The following is a 25,548-nucleotide window of genomic DNA, read 5'->3' on the forward strand; positions in this document are numbered from 1 at the left end:
GTTGTCAATGAATTTAATTACCTTGGTATTTTATTTTATTATAACGGAAAATTTAGTAGGATACAAAAAAGAGCAGTGGAACAAGGTCGTAAAGCTTTATTCTCAATTCATAACGTATGTAAAAATAATTGTTTTCATATTGAAACAATGCTATCTGTATTTGATACCTATGTCAACAGTGTTCTTAGTTATGGATCGGAAGTATGGGGTTTCCACCCTGGCCAAGACGTTGAAAAGATTCATTTACAAGTTTGTAAAAAGTTACTGGGTGTACGGAAAGGGACATGTAATGATTTTGTATATAGTGAATTAGGAAGATTTCCATTGTATATTATTAGAAAACTAAGAATTTTTAAATACTGGATCAAACTACGTAATACTAATAACTGCATATTAATGGCTATATAAACCAGGAGCCCAGAGAGGTTTAATTAGCATTGCGAGTACAAAAGGTTTGAGGCCCGGAATATATAGGTGTGGGCTGTGTGACCCCCAAACGGCCATTATTAAGTGTCATCTCCTGTACCAATCCGAGGGGCCGCCCCTCAAAATACCCCAAATTTTAAGTTTAATTAGCATGGTTGAGTACACCAATCAAACCTACACCAAAATGTTCTCTGTTGATGTACTAATTAAGATCCACCATTCTTAAGTGTCAGCTCCTGTACTTAGTCCACTTAAGAACACCTTAATTAGCACTAATTAGAAGTTTAATTAGCATGGTTGAGTACATCAACGAAACTGATGCCAAAATATTCTTTAGGGTACCCTGACTAAGGATCAGTGATTCTTAAGTGTCAAAACCTGTACCGAATCCACTTAAGAACAGGTCAAAGGTCACAATCCACCCATTTTCAGGTTAATTAGCACGATCGAGTACATCAACGAAACTAACGTTAAAATTTTCTCTGTTGATGTACTAATTAAGATCTACCATTCTTAAGTGTCATCTCCTGTACTTAGTCCAATTAAGTACGCCCCTAATTAGCACTAATTAGAAGTTTAATTAGCATGGTTGAGTACATCAACGAAACTGATGCCAAAATATTCTTTAGGGTACCCTGACTAAGGATCAGTGATTCTTAAGTGTCAAAACCTGTACCGAATCCACTTAAGAACGGGTCAAAGGTCAAAATCCATCCAATTTCAGGTTTAATTAGCACGATCAAGTACATCAACGAAACTAACGTTAAAAGAAACTGATGCCAAAATATTCCTTAGGGTACCCCCACTAAGGATCAATGATTCTTAAATATGAACCCCTGTACTGAATTCACTTAAGGTCAAAGGTCACAATTTGCCCAATATCAGGTTTATTAGCATTCACGAGTACATCAAAACATTAATATGTTCTCTGTTGGTATGTTAAACAAGATCCGTCATTCTTAATGTCAACTCCTGTAGTTAGTCCACTTTAAATGCAATGAGCGTGAAATGAAAATGTATGATTAATATAACTAAATAGTTTTCTATTTGATTGTAATATTATATGAATATGATAATATGACTATTTTCACATTTGAACAATGAAAGATTACATTTACTTGATCTTCTCATTGCCTTTAATTCTCAGTGTGAGTGTTATAGCAGTGATACCTTTTGCATGAACTGTTGTAACAGTTATACGTACTTGTTCCATTGTTTTCACCAGTGTCCAGTGAAATTCTGGGTGTACTATTAGTTGAACAGTGAAAAGCCTGGTATACCAAACTTAAGATACAAGCTAGTTCACAGGGTCCATAGGTGATGGTTCTGGGTGATGTAATGGTCACTCATTTGAATAATCAATTTTGGAGAATTCTGTCCAAGCTGCAAGCCACCCGATATACTTTGATTCTGTGCCAAAACACATGAAATAAAAATGGGATTTCTCCAAAACCACAGCATGAATAAAGAATGTGAGTATATGATTATACTAAATGCAGTCGAACTCCACGACTAGGTCAAAACGAAAAGTGTGTCCCTAAATCTAAACTAAGTTATTGATGTGATCAAAATTCAACTCAAGGTTCATTTTCCTGATTAGTCACCAGATAGAAAGAAAATTATTGATCAAAACAGAACTTAAGTTCCAGTCTGGTTCCATTTCATTGCCTGCCTAAACAACTTTCACCTTCCTTAATCTTCATCCTCAAAAAGGACTGCCTCATCATCAGATGATACTGTCATGTCATCCTCTTCAATGCTCTCATCATCATCGATCCCGTTTTCATCTGGAATGAGGGTTTCTGGCAGTTGTATCAGTGAGATCGGTATTCACCCACATTTCTGAAACAAAGGATGCATGTTTGATATGCATGGTTAGCTCTGCTTCACATAGTGGAATGGCACTTGCAATTATGGCCTTCAGCTTCTCCAACAGATTTTTTGTCGTTGACTTTGGTCCATAACCCTTTTCAAATATCTTGTATTGAAAGGCATTGAGTGTTGTCTTGCTTGTATCCTTTGTTCCATAGATGCTAGCGGTAAATGTTTGCAGGGTATTTTGTATGATATGACTGAGTTCTGCATCAATGGCCATATCTTCAAATGCTTTTTGTACCTCGGTATTCTTTTCCAGCATAGTAGATGGTCTCAACTTTCCCTTGCAAACAAATGATCCAGTGTAGTCACTACCGGTGAATGTATGGAATCCTGGTAGTGCTGCACATATCTGAGGGCCAGGTATCTGGTAAATAGCGATTATATTGGTATATCTGTGGTTAGTTTTGGCAGCTGTACCAACAACAATCCACAGTGGCGACTCAAACTTTCTGCAGTCATACAGCATGATGACTGCTATGTCAGTATCTCCTTTTACCCCAGTATTGTGAGTGTCATCAACTGCTTTTGCATGAAGGCATATCTTGGTATCCGCCTCCTTGTGGTTATGTCTAAGGTCATCGACCACTTCCCACTTGAGAACTCCATCTACAACTTTGCCAGGAACTGTGGTAGTTGGGTTTAGAATGATCTCGATTTCAAGGCATCACTATTGGCCTGTGGTCTCCTTTGTTGAGGTCCTGTTATCAAAAACTCCCTGTTATCTGCTTAACATAAGCACAGGGAAGGCTGCCAGTGACAAGATTCGGGAAAGTCTGCTCAGCGTTCCAGAAAATGGACAGTCACACCACCGAGAATTCCTACAGTCCTGCATTAGTAATCTCAACAGATTTGAAGAGAAGATAAAGTCCTTTACAAATGATTGTGTGAAGAATCAAAGAGCTAAAGACCACAGAATAGCTGAACTTGAGAGTACAACAGATCTTATGGTTCACCTGGTGTTACTAGCAACCAAACGGAATCTGGACTTGCCATTCATATTTGAATATTCACTCACACCTGTACCATTGTCAATGTGCAGCACAGATGGAACAATGGCAAAAACCGAAAAAAGTGCTCCCTTCCATTTAATGGAATCAGAGGTGAAAGACGGAAAAGGCCAATTTCACCTTCATACATTACCTCACTGTCTACCCTCAACTTACGAAGGACTTGCAAGAAACATTCTGATTCAAACAATGGCATTGTCTATCATTCAAATTCACCTCGTCTTTGACAACTACCCACAGGCATCTTTGAAAGATATGGAGTGAGACAGAAGAGGAGCAGATAACAGAGAGTTTTTGATCATTCAAAACCCAACTTTCACAGTTCCTGGCAAGGGAGTGGCAGGACCAGCAATATGCACAGATAATTGGAAGCCGCCAGCTCTACCTTGATATTCCAGGGGAATGCCATCATTTCAAAGTTGTGGATGGAGTTCTGAAGTGTGATGTGGTCGATGACCTTAGAAATAACCACGAGGAGGCGGAAACCAACCAAGATATGCCTTCATGCAAAAGCAGTTGATGACACTCATAAGACTGAGGTAAAAGGAGACATAGTCATCCGTGTGTCATGTACTGACAAAGCAGTCATCATGTTGTATCACTGCAGAAAGTTTGAGAGATACTTGACCCTCAGATATGTGCAGCACTACCAGGATTCCATGCATTCACCGGTAGTGACTACACTGGATCATTTGTTCGCAAGGGAAAGTTGAGACCATCTGCTAATCTGGGAAATAATACAAAGGTACAAAAAGCATTTGAAGATATGGCGATTGAAGCAGTCATATCACACAAAATACCCTGCAAACATTTACCGCTAGCATCTATGAAGCAAAGGATACAAGCAAGACAACACTCAATACCTTTCGATACAAGATATTTGAAAAGGGTTATGGACCAAAGTCAACGACAAAGAATCCATTGGAGAAGCTGAAGGGCATAACTGCTAGTGCCATTCCACCATGTGAGGCAGAGCTAAACATTCATATGAAACATACATCCTTTGTTGCACAAATGTGGGTGAATGCCGATCTCACTGATATCCAACAACATCCAACTGCATCAAATGGTTGGGATTTTTACAATGGATATTATCAACCACTATTCCATGAAGAAACACAACTGCCAGAAACTCTCATCCAGATGAAAACGGGATCGTTGATGATGAGAGCATTGAAGAGGAAGACATGACAGTATCATCTGAAGTTGAGGCAGTCCTTTCTGAGGATGAAGATTAAGGAAGGTGAAAGTTGTTTAGGCAGGCAATGAAATGGAACCAGACTGGAACTCAAGTTCTGTTTTGATCAATAATTTTCTTTCTGTCTGGTGACTAATAAAATTTTTGATCACATTAATAACTTAGTTTAGATTTAGGGATGCACTTTTTGTTTTGATCTAGTCCTGGAGTTCGACTGCATTTATAGTAATCACATACTCACATTCTTTATTCATGCCGTAGTTTTGGAGAAATCCCATTTTTGTGTCATGTGTTATGGCGCGGAATCGAAAGTATATCATGTGGCTCGCAACTTGGACAGAATTCACCAAAATATTTTATTCAAATGAGTGGCCATTACATCGCCCAGAACCATCACCTATGGACCCTGTGAATTAGCTTGTATCTTAAGTTTGGTATACCAGGCTTTTCATTGTTAACTAATAGTACATTCAGAATTTCACCAGACACTGGTGAAAACAATGGATCAACGTATGTATAACTATTACAACAGTTACTCTCGTTCATGCAAATAGTATCACTGCTATAACACTCACATTGAGAATTAAAGTAAATGTAATCTTTCATTGTTCAAATGTGGAAATAGTCATATCATCATATTCATATAATATTACAATCAAATAGAAAACTATTTAGTTATATTAATCATACATTTTCATTTCACACTCATTGCATTTAAAGTGTACTAACTACAGGAGTTGACATTAAGAATCGTGGGTCTTGTTTATCATACCAACAGAGAACATATTAATGTTTTGATGTACTCGTGAATGCTAATAAACCTAATATTGGGCAAATTGTTACCTTTGACCTTAAGTGAATTCAGTACAGGGGTTGATATTTAAAAATCACTGATCCTTAGTCGGGGTACCCTAAGGAATATTTTGGCATCAGTTTCGTTGATGTACTCAGTCATGCTAATTAATCTTCTAATTAGCGCTAATTAGTGGCAGTCTTAAGTGGACTAAGTACAGGAGCTGACACTTAAGAATGGTAGATCTTAATTAGTACATCAACAGAGAACATTTTAACGTTAGTTTTGTTGATGTACTCGATCGTGCTAATTAAACCTGAAATTGGATGGATTTTGACCTTTGACCCGTTCTTAAGTGGATTCGGTACAGGTTTTGACACTTAAGAATCACTGATCCTTAGTCGGGGTACCCTAAGGAATATTTTGGCATCAGTTTCGTTGATGTACTCAGTCATGCTAATTAATCTTCTAATTAGCGCTAATTAGTGGCAGTCTTAAGTGGACTAAGTACAGGAGCTGACACTTAAGAATGGAAGGTCTTAATTAGTACATCAACAGAGAACATTTTAACGTTAGTTTTGTTGATGTACTCGATCGTGCTAATTAAACCTGAAATTGGATGGATTTTGACCTTTAACCCGTTCTTAAGTGGATTCGGTACAGGTTTTGACACTTAAGAATCACTGATCCTTAGTCAGGGTACCCTAAAGAATATTTTGGCATCAGTTTCGTTGATGTACTCAACCATGCTAATTAAACTTCTAATTAGTGCTAATTAGGGGCGTTCTTAAGTGGACTAAGTACAGGAGCTGACACTTAAGAATGGTGGATCTTAATTAGTACATCAACAGAGAACATTTTGGTGTAGGTTTGATTGGTGTACTCAACCATGCTAATTAAACTTAAAATCTGGAGTATTTTGAGGGGCGGCCCCTCGGATTGGTACAGGAGATGACACTTAAGAATGGCCGCTTGGGGGTCCCACAGCCCACACCTACATATTCCAGGCCTCAGACCTTTTGTACTCGCAATGCTAATTAAACCTCTCTGGGCTCCCGGACTAATATATGAGGAAATGGATCAGCTTGAAAATAATTGGTTAATGGATGTTAAACAGGAACTAAATGCACTTGGTTTAAATTATATATGGAGTCTAACGGAAGTTGATAATAATACTTACAGTGTAATTAAGCAACGATTGTGTGATGTGTTCAAGCAACAATCTTACAATAGAATAACAGCAACGTCAAAAGGTCATTTGTATAAATATTTATTAACTGAATTTAAATTGCAAAGTTATCTTAGAAAACCGTTGGACGTTACACAATTGAAAGAAATTACAAAATTTAGACTGCGCCCATAAATTAAATATAGAATTTGGTAGATACAGAAACATTGAAAGATCAGAAAGATTATGTACAGTATGTAATACAAATGAAGTAGAAGATGAGTACCATTTCATTCTACAATGTCCAAGATACAATGATATAAAAACACAATTTATAAAACAATATTATTATAAACGTCCAAGTGTTTTCAAGCTTATACAACTTTTAAGAACTGACAATAATAAAGATCTTAATAACCTTGGGAAATATTTACAACGGGCAAATAAGGTAAGAAATGAACTAGTGGAATAAAGATGTAATGCTAGTAGTGATGTACAATGTAGTGCATCATACATGTGTATCCCGGTAGCACCTCAAGTATTTAACATTTTCTCTTATGTAATAACGACCTATATCTTTATGTGATATAAGTCAGCAGTACTGTGATACTTTGTATTATATATGTCTATAATGTTAAATCACTCTCCATCATTATCCTGTACATTATTGTGTACATATCTGTATAATATATGCTATATTGTTTGTATGATGCTGATGAGTTGTAAAACTTAAGGCAATAAAAGGAACTTGAAGCTCCACTAAAAATAGATTGCTCGTTACATATTTCATTAGGGTTTGACACTAATTGGTTTGATTGGCAAGTCCCTAACTAAGTGGATGCCATGACAGACGTCAGATTACCAATTACCAAATATTTCAAATTAATGCACTTGTAAAAATAAAGATATAATCCGTATTGTTATAAAGTTGAAGTTTAGCACTGTAACAATACAAACAAATATTATCCCAACTTGATGTAATTATAAATAAATAGCATTTAAACGTACAGTCTCCTGAGTAAACAATCTAATTAAAATTAGCTCCACTATTACATGTGGATCTAACAGCACCCAGTTGGAGCTCATGTCTACCAATCAAAACCTTACATGCAGAATCATGCCAGTGATTTAAAAATAATTTGAAAACATTCCGAATTATCCTGAGGATATACGACATGTTTCGTGTGAATTACGAATGTCTTAAAACATGTTTTATTTTATAAAATAAATAATTTGTAATGTAAAACTGAAGACTGATTTAGTTTTTAGTTTTTTTAATAAATAAATAATTTGTAATGTAAAATTGAAGACTGATAACCCATCCCGTACGTATTGGTATGGTTCGCTACTAAAATAGACTTGCCGGATATTTTTAGAATTTGTATGCTCCCAAATAACTTTATAAAAGGCGAAGTGTGATTGGTCAATATTTAAATTATTATTTACAGACAAAATGTTACTTGGACATTGGAGACTACGCACTGTTGTTAGCAATCTGATTAAAATTAGTTCTACTGGTCTAAATAAGGCATTCGTAATTCACATGAAACATGTCGTATACCCTCAGGATAATTCGGAATGTTTTCAAATTATTTTCAAATCACTGGCATGATTCTGCAAGTAAGGTTTTGATTGGTGGACATGATCTCCAACTGGCTGCTGTTAGATCCACATGTAATAGTGAATTTTAATTAGATTGCTGAGTAAAGATTTTACTTAACATTTTCAAGAGCCAGTGTTGTTATGAATTTTATATATTGTCTTTTAAATGAATGTAAGGATATACTTAAAAAAAAAATAATCTGGGATTCTATTCCATGTTTCAACACCGGAATATCTGAAGGAGTGTTTATACAATTCAGTGTTGGGTCTTGGCAATACAAGATTTTTATGTGTTGCTGATCATTTAATTAATAAAAAACCAGCAAAACATATTTTTATTCTAAACATTAAAAGAGTTATACATCCAGTCGAATCATCTTTAGAGCGAAATGTTCTATTATGCCATGCGGAAATAGTATTGGTTCAAAGTGGATGCCCTGAGTTTGCTGCCTTTTAAGAATTGTTTGTTATTTCTTTTACGTTCATCTGGGTATAATGAACGCCATCCCATTGGTCCAGACGTAGCAACGTGAATAAAAATTACGTCGTCAAGGAACGTCATATCTGATGACGTCATTTTATATGGGCAAGTTGTTTTCTTGAGCGTTATTGTTTATGGATAAAAAATAATTCAAAATAAAGTATGACGTTTTAGTGTCACTATTAGCCTGTATGATTCAAATTTAATTATAAATAGTGTCTGTTATTTCTTTTACGTTCATCTGGGTATAAACGAAAACAAATCATCCGCAAACTTATGTGAGAACGGCTTCGTCGATTCAGTTTGCGGATGATTTTGTTTTTGTTCATACCCCGATTAACGTAAAATAAATAACAAACAATCGTTAACAGAATAAGCCAAAGTGCACGTTCATAAGTCACTTTGATGGTGAGTCTTGGGACATTGATTTTCTGCTTTCTGATATTTTAATTTGTTAAAAGATGGCCGCAAAAATGACATATACCTGCCCATCCCAAACGTTCATAAAATGATTAGTGATATGATCACATCTAGAAATATATGCTGCATCTGCTCACCAGTTTCGTAATATATTTGTTATGCATGTATGTATGTTTTATTTTCTTTATTTTATTCATGTAATACATTTGTAATGCATATATGCATGGTTTATTTTCTTTATTTTATCCATTTAATGTATTTTTCATGCACGTATTTATGTATTTATACTGTTTATTTTACCAATGAAATGTAATTTGTTCATATATTGCTATGGATAGTGCTCCCTGTATATATTTAATTATTTATGCTGTATTATTTTTTTTAAGGTTGCAGTTAACTTGAACTTGAGTTCACCCATTTTGATCCTCATGTGGGTCTTGCACCGATAATGGCATTTATAAACTGTTCTCCCTGTGCTAGCATACACTACATCAGTCGGTTTGGGTCACGTATTTGAAATTCTAGAATGTTTACTATAATGTCACTGACCATAGTTCCGAAGTATGTACCTTTTCTGTTATACATTACATGATGTACTGGAATCAACTAAGGGTGGGAAGTAGCTCAGTGGTAAAGCGCCCACCTGATGCGCTGTCAGTCTGAGATCGATCGCCGTCGATGGGCCAGGCTATTTCTCGTTCCAGCCAGTGCACCACAACTGGCATATCAAAGGCCGTAGCATGTGCTATCCTGTCTGTGGGATGGTGCATATAAAAGATCCCATGCTACTAATGGAACAAATGTAGCGGGCTTTCTCTCTAAGACTATGTGTCAAAAATACCACGTTTGACATCCAATAGCTGATGGTTAATAAATCAATGTGCTCCAGTGGTGTTATTAAACAAAACATACTTTAACTTTCAAGTAACTACAAACACCAAGACGGCAGAAAGACTTTTGTGAAAATTAATAATTTACTGTTACAGAAAACTTAACATAATAAACTTTTTGAGAAAAAAAAAAAAAAAAAAAACAAAAAAAAAAAACAATTAACACAATAGACATTTTGTTTGTTTGTTTATATACCCACCATGCACAAAATAAACTTTTATCCATTCGAAAAATGAAATGGTCTATTGATTATACATCTTTTGTAAAAAAATTCTAAAGGTGAAGAAACAACGAAAAACTCGATCGAAAACATGTAACTCCATAATATAGTTATGCAATATTTTGATGGAACGAGGGGAACTTGTGTAGGAAATTTACTTGCCGTGGAATTTACAAAATATATTTCAAACAAACTTAGCCTTTATTTAGACATTTAAATTAATAATTATTTAATATTACTGCTGTGAAAACGTACCTGATGAATCGAAGTTAAACGTAAAGACTGCAACATCACACTGTGTCACCACTTCACATAACTGTTTAATTTAAAAAAAAGTTTTAAACGATTAGAAACTAAAAAAAAAGAGAAAATAATTGATACATTCCCCTCAAATAAATGAGACCTTCATTTACAAAGAAAGCAATTGGAGCATGAACTTGTCTCATCTAAGAATACTTCCAGTAATAATAAAAAAGAGTAAATTTATATCGTTTCGAGTTTTTCATTGTAGTTTAAATTCAGTGACAATATGACTTTTAACCAAATATCAGTTGTAACGTTTTTATAGACCTATATATTTTACGGCTATGTTTATAATAAAATTCGCTACTCGGATATTTTAAAATGTAAATATACAAAGACTCAACAAATGCTTATTAACATAGTTCATCTTTTCCGCAAAAATATTTGTTAAAACCCACAAAATTCCCAAACACGTATATATATCCTAGATATATATTTAGACCTTTTTTAAAATAGGAAAGGTATGAGGAATACATTAATGATACTTCAGCACTTTAAACTACGACTATCCATTAAGAATACCATCCACATTAATCACAGTGTGTTGTTACAGGGGCGGGATGTAGCTCGATCAGTATGTAGCTTGCTTATAAACGACCCCTTGCTGCAACTGATTTTTTAACGGGTTTCCACTAAGACTAGACTATTTGTCAGCATTATAAAATATTCAGTATCCAGTATCCTATGATTAATACATTTTCAATGTACATTATGAGATCGTTAAACAACAAAACAGCCAAAAAGAACAAAGAAAAAGAAACAACAACAACAAACAAAATAACCCCACTAATTATAGCGTCTTTGTGGCGATCTGAACACAACTCAAAATGTTCATTGCAAATTCTTTCGGAACCGTCACCAGTACCCTACATACATATCACGTCCGTCGCGTCGTTTTGACAGTTGTAAATGAGGTGGAAAAAACAGGATGGAGGAGATTTTTGTAAAGAGTGAGTTATGTAAGTATCACTCAAATAGTTACAAAATTTACATGTGTTGATAATAAAATTCAACATGAAAAAAAATACTTGTACGTACAATTTTGTGATTTTGACGTCACATCTCAAGTGTTAATTGTCTGATTGATATTAAGGTGTTGAGTTGTGGACACTCCTTGCTCAACTGTTGAAATGTCAGTGGCGCACCTCTTGAATTCAGGTCAGTGGGAGAGACCAGTCGTTTGGGAAGTACGCGTTGGTCAGATACACTTTGTAATCTTTTCTTCTTCTTTTTAATTCCTTTTTTTCTCTTTTCTTTTTTTTTTCTGAAGAGACAACGATACTTTTAAATGTTAATTAACTGAAGCATGTCCAGGAAGGCGATACTGGTTTATGAAGTCTATTGTTAAATGGAGGTGATACGATATAATACGACAGTACCAGTTAAATTGTTAGCGAGTGCCCGTCGTCATGATTCCAGGGGCGGATCCAGGACATATCGAGATAGACTAAGAAAAAGGGGGCATATGGACCAACTCGTAAAAAGGGAAGGCCAATGCCATTAAAAAAGCCAGAAGAGGCACTAGAATATATTAAGTGGTGAATATTCCATGGTACTGGCGAATCAAAATTCGAATATTCTAATACTAACTAAACAACAACTGACTAAACTAACTTTTGTTGTTGTTGATAATGATGATGATGATGATGATGATAAGGATGTTGTTTTTAGTTTGAATAATGAACTTTTAATATCTCCTAAAAAGCAAGTTAAGTCAGAAGACACATACAAGATAAGATAATATTTTGATAATTAAAGCACGGTTTTTCAATAATTAATAAATGGTGCATTACACAAATACAGTATAGCTTACATTTTAAAAACGCTGGCGTTAGTTTTATAATATATACACGGTTTTGTTTCTCAATCTTTCTTCTTCTTCTTTTTTTCTTCTTTTTTTTTCTTTTTTTCTGGAGAGAGAACAAGACTTTTAAATGTCAATTAACTGAACTATGTTCGGGAAGGCAATACTGGGATTTTTTTTTTGATTTTTTTTTGCGCCTATCGTTAAATGGAAGTGATATGATATAACAAGACAGTGCCAGTCAAATTTTTAGCGAGACCCGTCCTCGTGATTCCAGGAGCGGATCCAGGAAATATTAGGAGAGACTAAAGGAACCAACTCGTATAAAAAAAACACACAGGGCAGGCCAATGATATATATTTTTAAAAAGCCAGAAAAGAGGCACACGCTACATGTATCAGGAAGCCATGTCAGTGGCTGGTTATTAAATGTGTTTGTTATCGTCCTGGTGTTTGTACTAGGTCAGTGTTCATTTTATTTCCTAATATATAGGTTTTCATATGTATGGACTTATTAGGAGATCAAATCCAGTTGGGGCTACTTTCAAATACTAAGATGACCAATAAAACATTTAATGTATATAGACATTGATAATCTAAACAAGGAACTGTTTTCCAGGATTTATGCGGAATTCCAGATTTTTAATCGTCTGTACAGTATTTTTTTATTTGTCAAAATGTTTTCATATTCTGCGTACAAATATAAAAGATATGGCTTTAGCCGATACATTACATCTATTCTGAACGGGGAGCCTCTATTTTAGACTAACTCTAGAGCCAATATTAAAAGTTTATTTGTAGGAAACATATTTTAGTAGTATCAAACTCAGAACAGACTTCTTACAACTAGATTTGATAGTTTCACTGTCGGGATCCTTTCTGACAGACGATATGAGACTCCTATGTGTGTTTCGAACTGTGCCGGGCACATTTCCAGATCTTGGCCAGAACCCGTGCCCATGACGGGTGTGCCTGAACTTTAAGTAGAGAGAGAGACATGTAAACATGTTACGTCTTCGTTTGTTTCGATGTTTGTGCTTGATGGAAACCAAACAGAAGATCCAGTCATATTACTAAGTGTCTTTCTTATCGGTGCTAGTCCAAACAGATTCTGAAACAACTCCTTATTATCATCGTAATAGCCATAGAAATGTTGATGGATTCGAAGATACATGAACAAATAAATACACAAACACACAGATAAAGTTTGTTTTGTTTAACGACACTACTAGAGCAAACTGATTTATTAATTATCGGGGATTGATCCTAAACCTACCGCGCATCAGGCGGGCGCTAAATACCATTGGGCTACGTCCCGACTCAAACACAAAGATAACTAAGTAACATAAAACAGAAACAAGATCCAAGCAATATCTGAAACTAAAACATATTTACTTTTTGTTTTTGCCATTTCTTGTAACTGGTATAATAAGGGTTTCCTTTCTGTCCACTCTGGAACACTGTTTATTGCAAATAAATTGTAAAAACCTGAAGATGGCAGAGACCAAAAGCTGTACATATACAGCATTCGTCGTAGGAAAATTATCTGAAATAAACAGTGTATTCTGGACCTGTAGGGTGTATACTACCAAATCAAATCCTTAGATGACAATAGTAACATATGTGGCTAAAACTCCTACCTGCAGCGTATCAATCGACATAAACGCCATATATATAAATACTACCACCCTTCACCCTTAAAGTGAATCAGAAAAAAATGGGGGTCAATCTGCTCATTTCTGAGATAACGGGTATCGCCTATGACTACCCTAGTTCCGCACAACATTCGAGTCCTTTTTTTACAGGTACCCCATACATGTTTCAAGCACAAGTCTACTTGACACAGTGGTACTATATAAAATAAAAAATGCATACATTTTTTGCCCAGATGAAACGTTTTTTACAACCAACACACTCACATTTATCACCAATCACAGGACTTGAGGTGTTCTATCAAAAGTTGGGTGCACCTTTAACTTTGAACCAACCGGATGTTATTTGGTTTAGTACTACCTATACATATAAAGCACTGGACGTAGGAAAAATTATCTGAAATAAACAGTGTATTCTGGACCTGTACATATACAACACTGGACGTAGAAAACATTATCTAAAATAAACAGTGTATTCTAGACCTGTACATATACAGCACTGGACGTAGGAAACATTATTTAAAATAAACAGTGTATTCTGGACCTGTACATATACAGCACTGGACGTAGGAAACATTATTTAAGATGAACAGTGTATTCTGAACGGAATAAAAAGGAGACCCTTAATTGAAATAGTCTAATTCGACATTTAATTTAATTTTTGTTTTGTTTATTTATTATGATTAACGACCATACTTTTTAAAATAATTTACAGGTGCAAATCACACTCTAGATTTCTTAGATATCAGCTGGAACAACATTACTCCAAGGGGAGCGACATTATTTGCACGAGGTTTGAAGGTATGTGTTTTAAATTATGCAAAATATCACTTCGAGGCAATGGTTCAGCCAATCAATTTTAAAAGTATAGCTTCACCTTATTTTGCGCCAAAACGACCGTTTATGAATTTTGTTGTCAATACAAATAAACGTGCAAGTATTACATTTATACTCATATACTGGCAAAAACAAATAAACAAACAAGCAAGCAACACAAACAAAACAAACAAAAGAACCCACAAACAAACAAAACTAAACAAAAAAAGAGAAAATAACCAACCTTTTTACATGGAAATTCTGATAGTGTTAATAGTATGACTAGCTAAAACTGATACCCGTTTACCTTGGCAAATCTGTCACAGAAAGTCTGCACCGATCTGCATTCGTTATATATTTTATGGAAACCAGATTACGACGTTAATTAAATAATAATAGTGAAGATATTCAGGTATGAGCAGGTGTATCCGTAGTTTGAACTTTTATAGTAAATGATAATTTATTTTCAGATTAATCTTAATTTAAAAATACTGAAAGTGGCCATGAACGGGTTTCACGTTCACGGAACAGAAGCGCTGGCTGATGTACTCAAAACGAACCAATCACTGGAGTGCCTTGACATCAGCGCAAACAGAATACCGCAAGATGGCGCTCTGGCAATTGCACGTGCACTTACGCATAACAAGGGATTGAAGGCTCTGAAGGTATGGTTTCTAACGAAGATTTGTTTTAAAATAATGGAAGAAGTGAATGTTTGGGCTTTTTAACGACGCTCAACACTACTTTTTCCAATAGTTCAACTTTATTTTCATGCTTATATCCAATTGAGGTTCAAGCACGCTGTCCTGGGCACAAATTTCAACTATCTGGACTGTCTGTCCAGGACAGTGTGTTAGTTGTTAGTTGTTAGTGGTTAGTGAGAGAGAAGAGGATGTGGTGGTCTTACACCTACCCACTGAGTCGTTAAAACTCACTCTGGGTGGAAGCCGGTACCGGGCTGCGAACCCTGTACCTACCAGCCTTATGTCCGATGGCTTAACCACGACACCATCGAGGCCGGTACCCTCTTTTCAATAAGCAGCAAGGGATATTTATATGCACTATTCCACAGAATAGTACATATCATGACCTTTGTTGTGGAGCACTGGCTGGAACGAGTAAAGAAGAGGATTTTGTTTAACGAAACCTAATGGGAGGGGTCTTGGCCTGTGAAACCACTATCCAGCATCTGACACGTCAGACAACTTGATGTTAATTAAAGTTTCTTATTTAACTCCACCTCAATACTCTTCCCATCCCAAAGGATAGGGCGATGCTCACCGTAATATATTATTTACAACAGGTTCGGTAGTATTTTCAAGACAGTCTAGCGGCTGGGGCCTAAATATTGATCAACTCGTTAACTGTTTTAGTAATGCATGAAAATCTCTCTCAATCTCTCTCTCTCTCTCTCTCTCTCTCTCTCTCTCTCTCTCTCTCTCTCTCTCTCTCTCTCTCTCTCTCTCTCTTGTGGCCACCATTTTGAATTTCAAAATGACCGCCATCAGCCACATTTGTATTGCTTGAAGCTTCTGATAAAGCAAATAAATACGTAATACTATTATCCTGTTCAATTATTTAGACCCAAAGTTTTTTGCAAATGTTACGTTTATTTCCTATTCGATATTTGTTTTCTTTGCATTTACATGAAAACAAACCCAAACCCCGACAGGTTTTATATACAAATCATCATATAAAATGCACGAAGTTGACTTAATTCCACTTTTTAAAAATCTCTGTGTCTTTTGAATGCACGTTATTTCTCCTATAAATAACTAAGGTCATTTGCATATCAAAAGCATCATTCTATAGTGCGTTTCAAACTAATGTTCGGTTCTATCGTCCTATCCGCACAAATCGTAGTATGACCTATATTTAAGAAAATATCTGTAAACATGAAGCAGGCGCGGATTCAGGTGGGGAGTTCAAGTGACAAAACCTCAGTTTGAAAAAAAAAATATGTATCAAATATTATAATTATATTGTGGAATACACAAGCGCGCGCGCTGAGAGAGAGAGAGAGAGAGAGAGAGAGAGAGAGAGAGAGAGAGAGAGAGAGAGAGAGAGAGAGAGAGAGAGAGAGAGAGACGTCATTTATGTAACGACGCACTCAACATATTTTAATCTATGGTTATATGGTTTAGGGGGAGAGAGAGAAGAATATGGATGCATGCGATTGGTGGAGGTGTGACCCTCTGCACAACCCCAACCCCACTTAAGGCTTCTTTTGTATATGGAGCGGGACGTAGCTCCGAGGTAAAGCGTTCGCTCATGGTAGGTCGACTGATCGATCCCACATGGTGGACCCATTGGGTTGTGTCTAGTTCCAGCCTGTGCACCACAACTGATGTATAAAGGCTGTGGTATGTGCTATCCTGTCTATGGGATGGTGCACATAAAACGTCCCTTATTGCTTATCAAAATTGCTTATCGGAAACAGTGGCCCATGTGGCGGTAGCGAGTTTCTTTCTCACTGTCATATTGCTCCTTAACCGTTTTGTCTGACGCCACATAAACGTATATCAAATGCGTTGAGTGTGTCGTTAAATAAACATTTCGCTCGTATGTATGTGTAGTCTATATGCATTTCTAGTCGATTAGTTTAAAGGTTGTTAGGTTGTTTGATAGTGAATGATATGGAAATAAATTGTTTTTGGTGTTAAAGAGTTCATGCATACATTAAAGTAATACTCCTGATGGGTATGGAGAAATAACTTAATCAGTCGACGAACTCATTTCTTCATCACTATCTTCGTTAAGGGGGACTATCACAGGGGGTATTTTATTTCTTATAAAACTATTTTGTTTTCTAAAATCTTCTTCGATCTTTATTACATGTTTAACTGCGTCAGAGAAGTGTGTAGGTGTGACAGAATTCAATGCATGTGCAAGTTCTCTCCGCACCGTGGTCATTTTACCATCATTATGACGAGCTATGTGCCCTTTGACTTGACTCCAGATCAGTTCTATCGGATTGAGTTCAGAATGTCTTGGCGGCAGTCTTAGACACAAGTGCCCATGGCGTTCAGCAATATCATCAGTAACAAATTGCTTTGCACCTTTGTTACTTTTCACAAGTTCATAAAGAACTGGCTTTGTCATGTTACTCTCAAAAGGTATATTTTTGTTTCATAGCCACGACTGAATTTCTTCCTTTTTAGCGTTTAGTGCAGGACATCGTGTAATCTCAGTTAATTTGTTGTGGTAGCTTGCGTTATCCATGACGATAACAGAAGGTTCTGGTAGAGAAGGCATAAGTTGTTCTTCAAACCATTTGATGAAATTTTCATGATTCATCTCACCATGATAGTCTCCGTCTGTTTTTTTAGCCTCAAAGATCAATTCACAGCCATCTATCAATCCATATTTATCACAGCCAGCATGACAAATAATAAGTCTTTTTCCCTTCCCAGTCACCGAACAGAGTTTAGGAACTCGATCAGCAGCATCTGATTTCGGCAGGTGATTGGCGGTACTTGTGCCCGGGTGGATATCTGTCCAGTGGTGGGATGTTGTGTGGTTGACATTCACCCAGGTCTCATCTTGATACACTATTAAATACCCCTGTTCTCGTAAACTGGATATTTCATGGAGATAGGACAGTCTCCTGTCTGATATATTGGCGTCCTCAAAAATCACTTTTCCGGTTGTAGACATACATGTGTATGTTTGTATTTAAAATCGAGGTCATGGAGTGTTCTTCGTAAAGTTGATATGGATATGTTGATTCCACATTCCTCCCTTAAAGCCACGTTAATCTTATGTAATGTAGGTAATTCGCCCTCTCTATAAAATCTGTATACTCGTCGTCTAATAATATCTTTATCAAATAAATCGATGAGTTTTCGGTCGCGTTTTTTAACAGTGATTGCTGTGCTTGGATTCGTAGAGCTTAGATTTTTCACAGTTCTTTTTACTGTTGAAACCGAAACTTTAAGTGCAGCGGCAACTCGATCGACAATTCGATAAGAAGCATACCTAGGTCTACCGCGCTGATATTCATCTTCAAAATAATCGAAAACGTTCTTAATACACGATTTTACATCAACTGAAGTGTTTTTCGATTTACCCATATTTTTCCTCAAATAACAATAACAAGAATGTCGACTAATACATTTTCAGTGAATTTATATACCCTACCTAACTTGTATTTTACGTGGTTTACACATTGCTACAATAGCACGTGCAGTCATAGATCGAAATAATGATGTTATTGACCAAGCAATGCTATCGTATTTTGAACATTCAGGGCTGTGTCTGCGGGATGAAAAAGTGGTTGAACCCATACGAGTCCGAACAATAACCCTTTGGTATTTTGCATTACAAATGTAACACCCAACCCCCAAACCCCAGCCCCTAGCACCACCCTAAATACTATATATATACGTATGAGTTCCCAATTTAGAGGCAAATTAAATAACATTTTTATTATTATTTGATGTTGGTGGCCTTTGACATTTTATCCCCCCCCCCCGGTCTTCTGGGTCCGGCCCTGCATTAAATTTATTTATAAATTTGGAAAGCACATTCCTGCGGTGTGTGAGGTGATTTGTGTTTATTACTGTGCTACACCTCAGTTGTGTTAGGTTAGGTATGGTATGCTAACATATAATTGATATAATAAAATAAAAATACATAATACATTAGCTAAATTTATTAAATATAATGCACCTACAAGAAAGGGTTACATGTTCTGTTTGTTTACATCTATATTTAACGGAAAGATTAGACAATGCTGTTACACACTGCAAAAGAATAATAACCTTGATTTAGTGAAACAAGCTATAATGACCTTCACGTAGCCTCAGATCCCAGTGTTTTGATATGCAAATGACCTTAGTTATTTATAGGAGAAATAACGTGCATTCAAAAGACACAGAGATTTTTAAAAAGTGGAATTAAGTCAACTTCGTGCATTTTATATGATAATTTGTATATAAAACCTGTCGGGGTTTGGGTTTGTTTTTATGTAAATGCAAAGAAAACAAATATCGAATAGGAAATAAACGTAACATTTGCAAAAAACTTTGGGTCTAAATAATTGAACAGAATAATAGAGGAAGTTTATATCTCGTCATTGTATGTGGCTTCCTTTTAAAGTACAATGCGGTAACACCAAAGTTCTAAACGTCTTTTCATAGTATATTTTTGCATTTACAGATTGGTTTTAATCCTCTGACGGTAGAGGGCGCTAGGGCAATCCTTGACGCTGTATCGGGAAAACATGTCACGGCTATAAAAGAAGTGGATTTTGAGGTAATGGAGGAAGACTTATCCAACTCTGCCAACTCCAAGCAAAAGCCCTTTTAAGGGCTAAAACAAAACAAAAAGCTATTCTTATCAACCAGGTTCAATAATCGGGCTCCAATTCTTTGGGCATATCTTCAAACTAGCCAGACACATTATTTTTGGCCAGACTGCTCAAAAGTAAACGCACAGTCTCTAGAAGAAATTAAAATGCGCACATTTTACTTTTGGCTATAATTCCCTATACCGCATCACCAAACAACCTCCTCGCACACCCCGACCTTCGTTCGGACTGCCCATGCTACCTTGTACTTCCCAGTGTGTGCAATTCCGCCTTTTCCCTCCCCAAAGCCTTTTCCAGCCTTTTTCCATCCAAAGCCTTTTCCCACCCCAAAGCCTTTTCCTACCCCAAAGCCTTTTCTAGCCTTTTCGCACCCCAAAGCCTTTTCCAGCCTCTTCGCACCCCAAACCCTTTTTCAGCCTTTTACCCACCCAAAGCCTTTTCCAGCCTTTTCCCTCCCCAAAGCCTTTTCCAGCCTTTTCCCACAACAAAGCCTTTTATAGCCTTTTTCCTCCCCAAAGCCTTTTCCAGCCTTTTCCCTCCCCAAAGCCTTTTCCAGCCTTTTCCCATCCCAAAGTCTTTTCCAACCTTTTCCCACCCCAAAGCCTTTTACTGTCTTGGATGAAGGAACCGGCAGTGGTTAGAACCTGCGCCCAAGACAGCTTGTTCTAAAAGTACACGTCAAAAAACTTCTCATTGATAATGGATCATCGGCCTGGATGGTAAAATTGTTAAACCAAGGCTGGTACGTACTGGGTTCGAATCCCGGTACCAGCTCCCATCCAGAGTGTGTTTTGTTTCACTACATCATTAAGAATTAACCATTATCCCACCGTCCGAGAAAGATGGCTTAGGAAGGTAAGATGCGTGGTCAGAATAGCGTATTTGAAGCTTAATTGTATGTAAGCATGGAAATTAAGTTTAATGGTAATGGATTTTACCTAAGCATATTAAAGGTACTTCACCCTCAAAAGGGTGTTATGTTACTCAACAGTAACACACCAAAACAATATCAAATGTTAGGAAGAAAAAGTTTGTTTTGTTTAACGACACCACTAGAGCACATTGATTTATCAATCATAGGCTATAATTGGATGTCAAACATGCCACGAGTAAACGTATGCGGTAACAGACACGTACTACGCTCCTATAAGATATTTGACTCTTTCAGAAGTGGGAATTCACAAATGTGCCCGTATACGCATTTTTTTCTATAACCACCGTTTCTATTGACAGGATATGATGACGGATAAAGCAAAGTCATATCCTGCGACTGGAAGGATATGACTTTTAACGGCACTCATGTGACGTCACACGCATAGCTACATTACAGAATCGCTCATTTGACCTCTAGGTCATCGTACAATGCGGCTGAAATAATAGAAATAATAGCTTTCCCCCTTAATTTTTATACTTTGCAAGATAAAAGATAATAACTAGTTAATGACGTCGGGTATCGGCTTTATCTTGTTCAGGCCGAATGAGAAATTTTCATTCTAACCTTCGCAGGATAAAGCAGATATCCGACGTCATTAGCTAGTTATTCTCTATTTATTGCATACTTTTGTCAATTAAGGATTGTCTGTTATTTCGTTTACGTTCATCGGGATATGAACAAACAAATCATCCGCAAACTGTGTGAATCGGCGAAGCCGTTCTCACATAAGTTAGCGGATGATTTTTGTTATAAACGTGATGATCCTAATTATTGCAGGGAGTTGTGCTGAAGGAAGATTTTGGCGTTGCAGCAATCAACGTAATAGAAAACTGCAACATTGATGTCATCTATGTTGTGCAACCATCGCGACGTTCAAAGTCATTCACGTATTTAGACAAAGTGGTGAAGTTTTTGAATGAAATCAACGTGCAGATTCATGATTTGTTTGGTGATGTCAAGGAAACCAACGTCATTCTCTCATCGGCTGACGTCATTCAACGTTTGAAGGTACACAAAGTCATATATCTGTGATACGCTATATAATAAATGAAAGAAATGGGTTTAACAATATTTAAAGCAGCCATCTTGTTTATTAAATATAGAATAGTTTATTTTCAATACCCAAGCCTATATTTTAACATTCAACGAAATACAAAAATTACGTCACGCTTTATTTGAACCTTTATTATAAAATAACACCCGCACATTTAAAAAAAACCTCCATATGGTTATCTCTTAAATACAAAAATATCCAATCTTTACCAAATACAAAATCAAGAACATAACCACATTAACGACCATGTTTCGCTTGGAGAAAATCTGATACACCCTAATAAGCTATAAATCACCCAGCAACCTGGTACGTTATTTTAATATTCAATATTCTCAGTGATAAAAATACCATCCTTTTTTTTGTTGAAACTGTTATAGTAGTAGCTAGAGACTACTGTCACCATAGGAATGGTTTACTCTTTCAGAAAAACATCAAAGATGTCTCAGAAGAAAAAGTAACTAGCCTGACGGAAATCCTCGGAGAAAGTGGAAATAAACGCTTTTTACTTCAGTAAGTATATATACTGAACAAAAAAAGAAACTTCCGATTTGTACATATAGTATTTTTTGTGTTAAAGGGACATACCCTAGTTTCAACCCGTGAAAATTAACACTAAATTTAGTTAATCTATAAACCTGTAACACATTTGGATAAAGTTACAATTGAGTGAAACATGAGTCTGTGACTTTGAAATGGTGAAATACCTTCTAATACCTTGTGATATTAAAAACACCAGGATGACCAAAAACACTTCGAATGTATGGAAATCGATAATCTAAACAATAACATCTAAGTAAAGTATGACTTAAATTATTAAAAACGGCTATAATAGTTTAAAATATGCCTTAGTGTTTAAAAACTAGGGTAAGTCCCTTTAAAGTATTCATTGTGTAATCAAATTATATAGGTAGTATTAGCCGTGAGCTGTATTATCAGGATTCATGAATTTTATCGATTATTTTTGCACTGTTAATCGTCGACAACGTGAAATTCAATTTGCACGTGCATGCATGGTTCGACATGTCCCGTGTAGTATTCGGTCAATTTGTTTTACTTGTCTTACTGACGTTGTTGTCAAGTGAACGAAAACGCTTCAAAATTTGTAAAAATATTAACGTTTTTTACACTGTAGCATTTTTAGTATGCCAAGAATTCCCAATAATTTACGCGAACGGGCGATTGGCATGCTTGATGCTGGCATGTCGACAGAAGACGTTGCAAGGCATGTTGGGAGTTCTAGTCGAGCGATACGAAATCTTCGCGTAAGATTTCGAACGACAGGAAGCACCAACGACTTGCCACGTCGTGGACGTCCGCGTGTTACAACGCGTGGTCAAGACCGCTATATCATGAACACGCATTTGCGCAATCGATTCCAAACTGCCACTGCTACTGCTGCTAACACACCTGGGCTTCATAATAACCGAATCAGTGGGCGAAATGTTCGTAATCGTCTGCGGGAGAACGGTTTACATGCACGACGTCCTTACGTCGGATGCGTTTTAACGCAACGTCATCGTCTAAATCGTCTTAATTGGGTACGTGTACACACTCGTTGGATACGGCGACGCTGGAATACCGTTCTTTTTTCGGATGAATCCAGATTTTCTTTACAACGTGGTGATGGCAGTAGGAGAAATGAACGCTATGCTGACTGTTGTGTTCTTGAACGAGATCGTTTCGGGGGTGGGGGTTCTGCCATGGTCTGGGCAGCCATTGCCTATGGTTATCGTTCACCACTAGTCGTCATTGATGGCAATTTAAATGCTCAACGTTACCGCGATGGCATTCTCGCTCATCACGTCACTCCTCTGTTCCATAACAACGCCAACATCTCGATTTTTCAGCATGATAAATTTTCTTAGGACAAATAACATTGATTTCATTGATGACTGGCCCGCTAAAAGTCCTGATCTCAACCCCATCGAGCATGTCTGGGATAGTCTGGACAGACGATTGAGACGTCGTCCCAACCCACCCGCTAACGTCAGCGAACTTCGTCAAGCGCTCATTCAGGAATGGAACAATATTCCACAGGCAGAAATCAACACTTTAGTCAATTCTATGCGCCTGTGATGCACTGCAGTGGTCAATTCAAGAGGTGGTCATACCCGTTATTAAGTGGGTGGTTTTTTTTTAACCCCTACCACACTTGGTCAAAATTTTTCCCAGTTTCTGTTAACCATAATTTTTGCACCAAACGATGCATCATGGAACACTCTTTAAACGCATATATAACAATTATTCCCCCGGTTTGTTTTCATCAAGTTATGCTCAAGCAAAGTTAGCGGAAGTTTCTAATTTTGTTCAGTATATATATATATATATATATATATATATATATATATATATATATATATATATATATATATTATATATATATACACACACATACATACATACATACATATATATATATATATATATATCTGAGAGAGAGATTCTGAGAGAGAGAGAGAGAGAGAGAGAGAGAGAGAGAGAGAGAGAGAGAAAATAACTGGTTACTGTCTTAAAATATCGGTTTTATCCTCCGAAGGTTAGAATGGCGAGTGCAGCGAGGCTCTGCCGAGCTGCATTAGCTTAAGACAGTAACCTGTTATTTCTTTTATCCTGCAATCAAACGGGAATAGCCTGAAAATCATTATTTATTTCATTTTTGTGTATCGTCAACATAGTGAGGCTTTTGACCTATAACGTCATACAAGATACATGACGTCAAGTCGCTAGCTACATTCTGTCACATTCAAAAAGAGTTTCTAAACTCTAATTCATAAATAAATATACAAATTTTGTATTGTTATCGCAAAACTAAAAGTTATTTGTATTTACTGTACTTATTTAAAGAGTATGTTTATTGAAAATCTAGTCTGAAATACATGAGTCGAGTCGGGCTTATGACACGTGACCTTTATTTTTGGTCAGTGACTGAAAATATGGAGATTTATCTAGTCATATCTTGCATCAGTGATATATACTCTTCAAAAAAAGAAACGCAAAAGGGTACAAATGGGTTATAACTCCGATTTTATGTTTCCTACCGGTTCATGCTTTGTGAATATAAGGTCATTGCATGTCCCAAACACATTCCCACGGTTACATTCGATAAAACGCAGCTACTGTAAAATAAAGTTTCAAAATGTGAATATTCGCAAAAACGCAGCCACGTGCAAACCATGTCACCACTGCACGTGCGTTGTCTGCACGTGCAACATGAACACCGACAGTATAAAAGTGCAGGGTGTTCGCTTGCCTGGCCTCTGTATCTGGCCGACAGTTGACAATCCAGGACATGCCACGTCTCAGTGAACCGCAGAGAAACAATGCCATCGGCCGACTAGACGCAGGCGAATCCAGAACGGCCGTTGCCAGGGCATTCCATGTGTCCCCAAGCACCATCTCCAGACTGTGGAACCGTTACCAGCAACATGGATCAACACGTGACCTCCCTAGATCCGGTCGACCACGGGTCACTACCCCCGGGCAGGACCGCTACATCCGGGTACGCCACCTTCGGGAACGATTGACTACTGCCACCTCCACAGCCGCAGCCAATACCAGGTTTGCGCAGGATATCCGACCAGACCGTACGGA

General features: G+C 36.8%; 1 protein-coding gene across 1 annotated transcript in view; it reads left to right on the forward strand.

The window, feature by feature from the left end:
• Positions 1 to 25,548, forward strand: part of LOC121369646 (leucine-rich repeat-containing protein 74A-like) — a 70,620-nt gene that overhangs the window by 43,589 nt on the left and 1,483 nt on the right. The window contains exons 9-13 of the mRNA XM_041494688.1: positions 14,558 to 14,643; positions 15,129 to 15,323; positions 19,819 to 19,914; positions 21,681 to 21,911; positions 22,382 to 22,467. Coding sequence (XP_041350622.1) covers positions 14,558 to 14,643; positions 15,129 to 15,323; positions 19,819 to 19,914; positions 21,681 to 21,911; positions 22,382 to 22,467 — 694 coding nt within the window. The remainder of the gene's footprint in view (positions 1 to 14,557; positions 14,644 to 15,128; positions 15,324 to 19,818; positions 19,915 to 21,680; positions 21,912 to 22,381; positions 22,468 to 25,548) is intronic.

Source organism: Gigantopelta aegis, chromosome 4 (assembly GCF_016097555.1).
Source record: "Gigantopelta aegis isolate Gae_Host chromosome 4, Gae_host_genome, whole genome shotgun sequence".
Classification (NCBI taxonomy): Eukaryota; Metazoa; Mollusca; class Gastropoda; order Neomphalida; family Peltospiridae; genus Gigantopelta; species Gigantopelta aegis.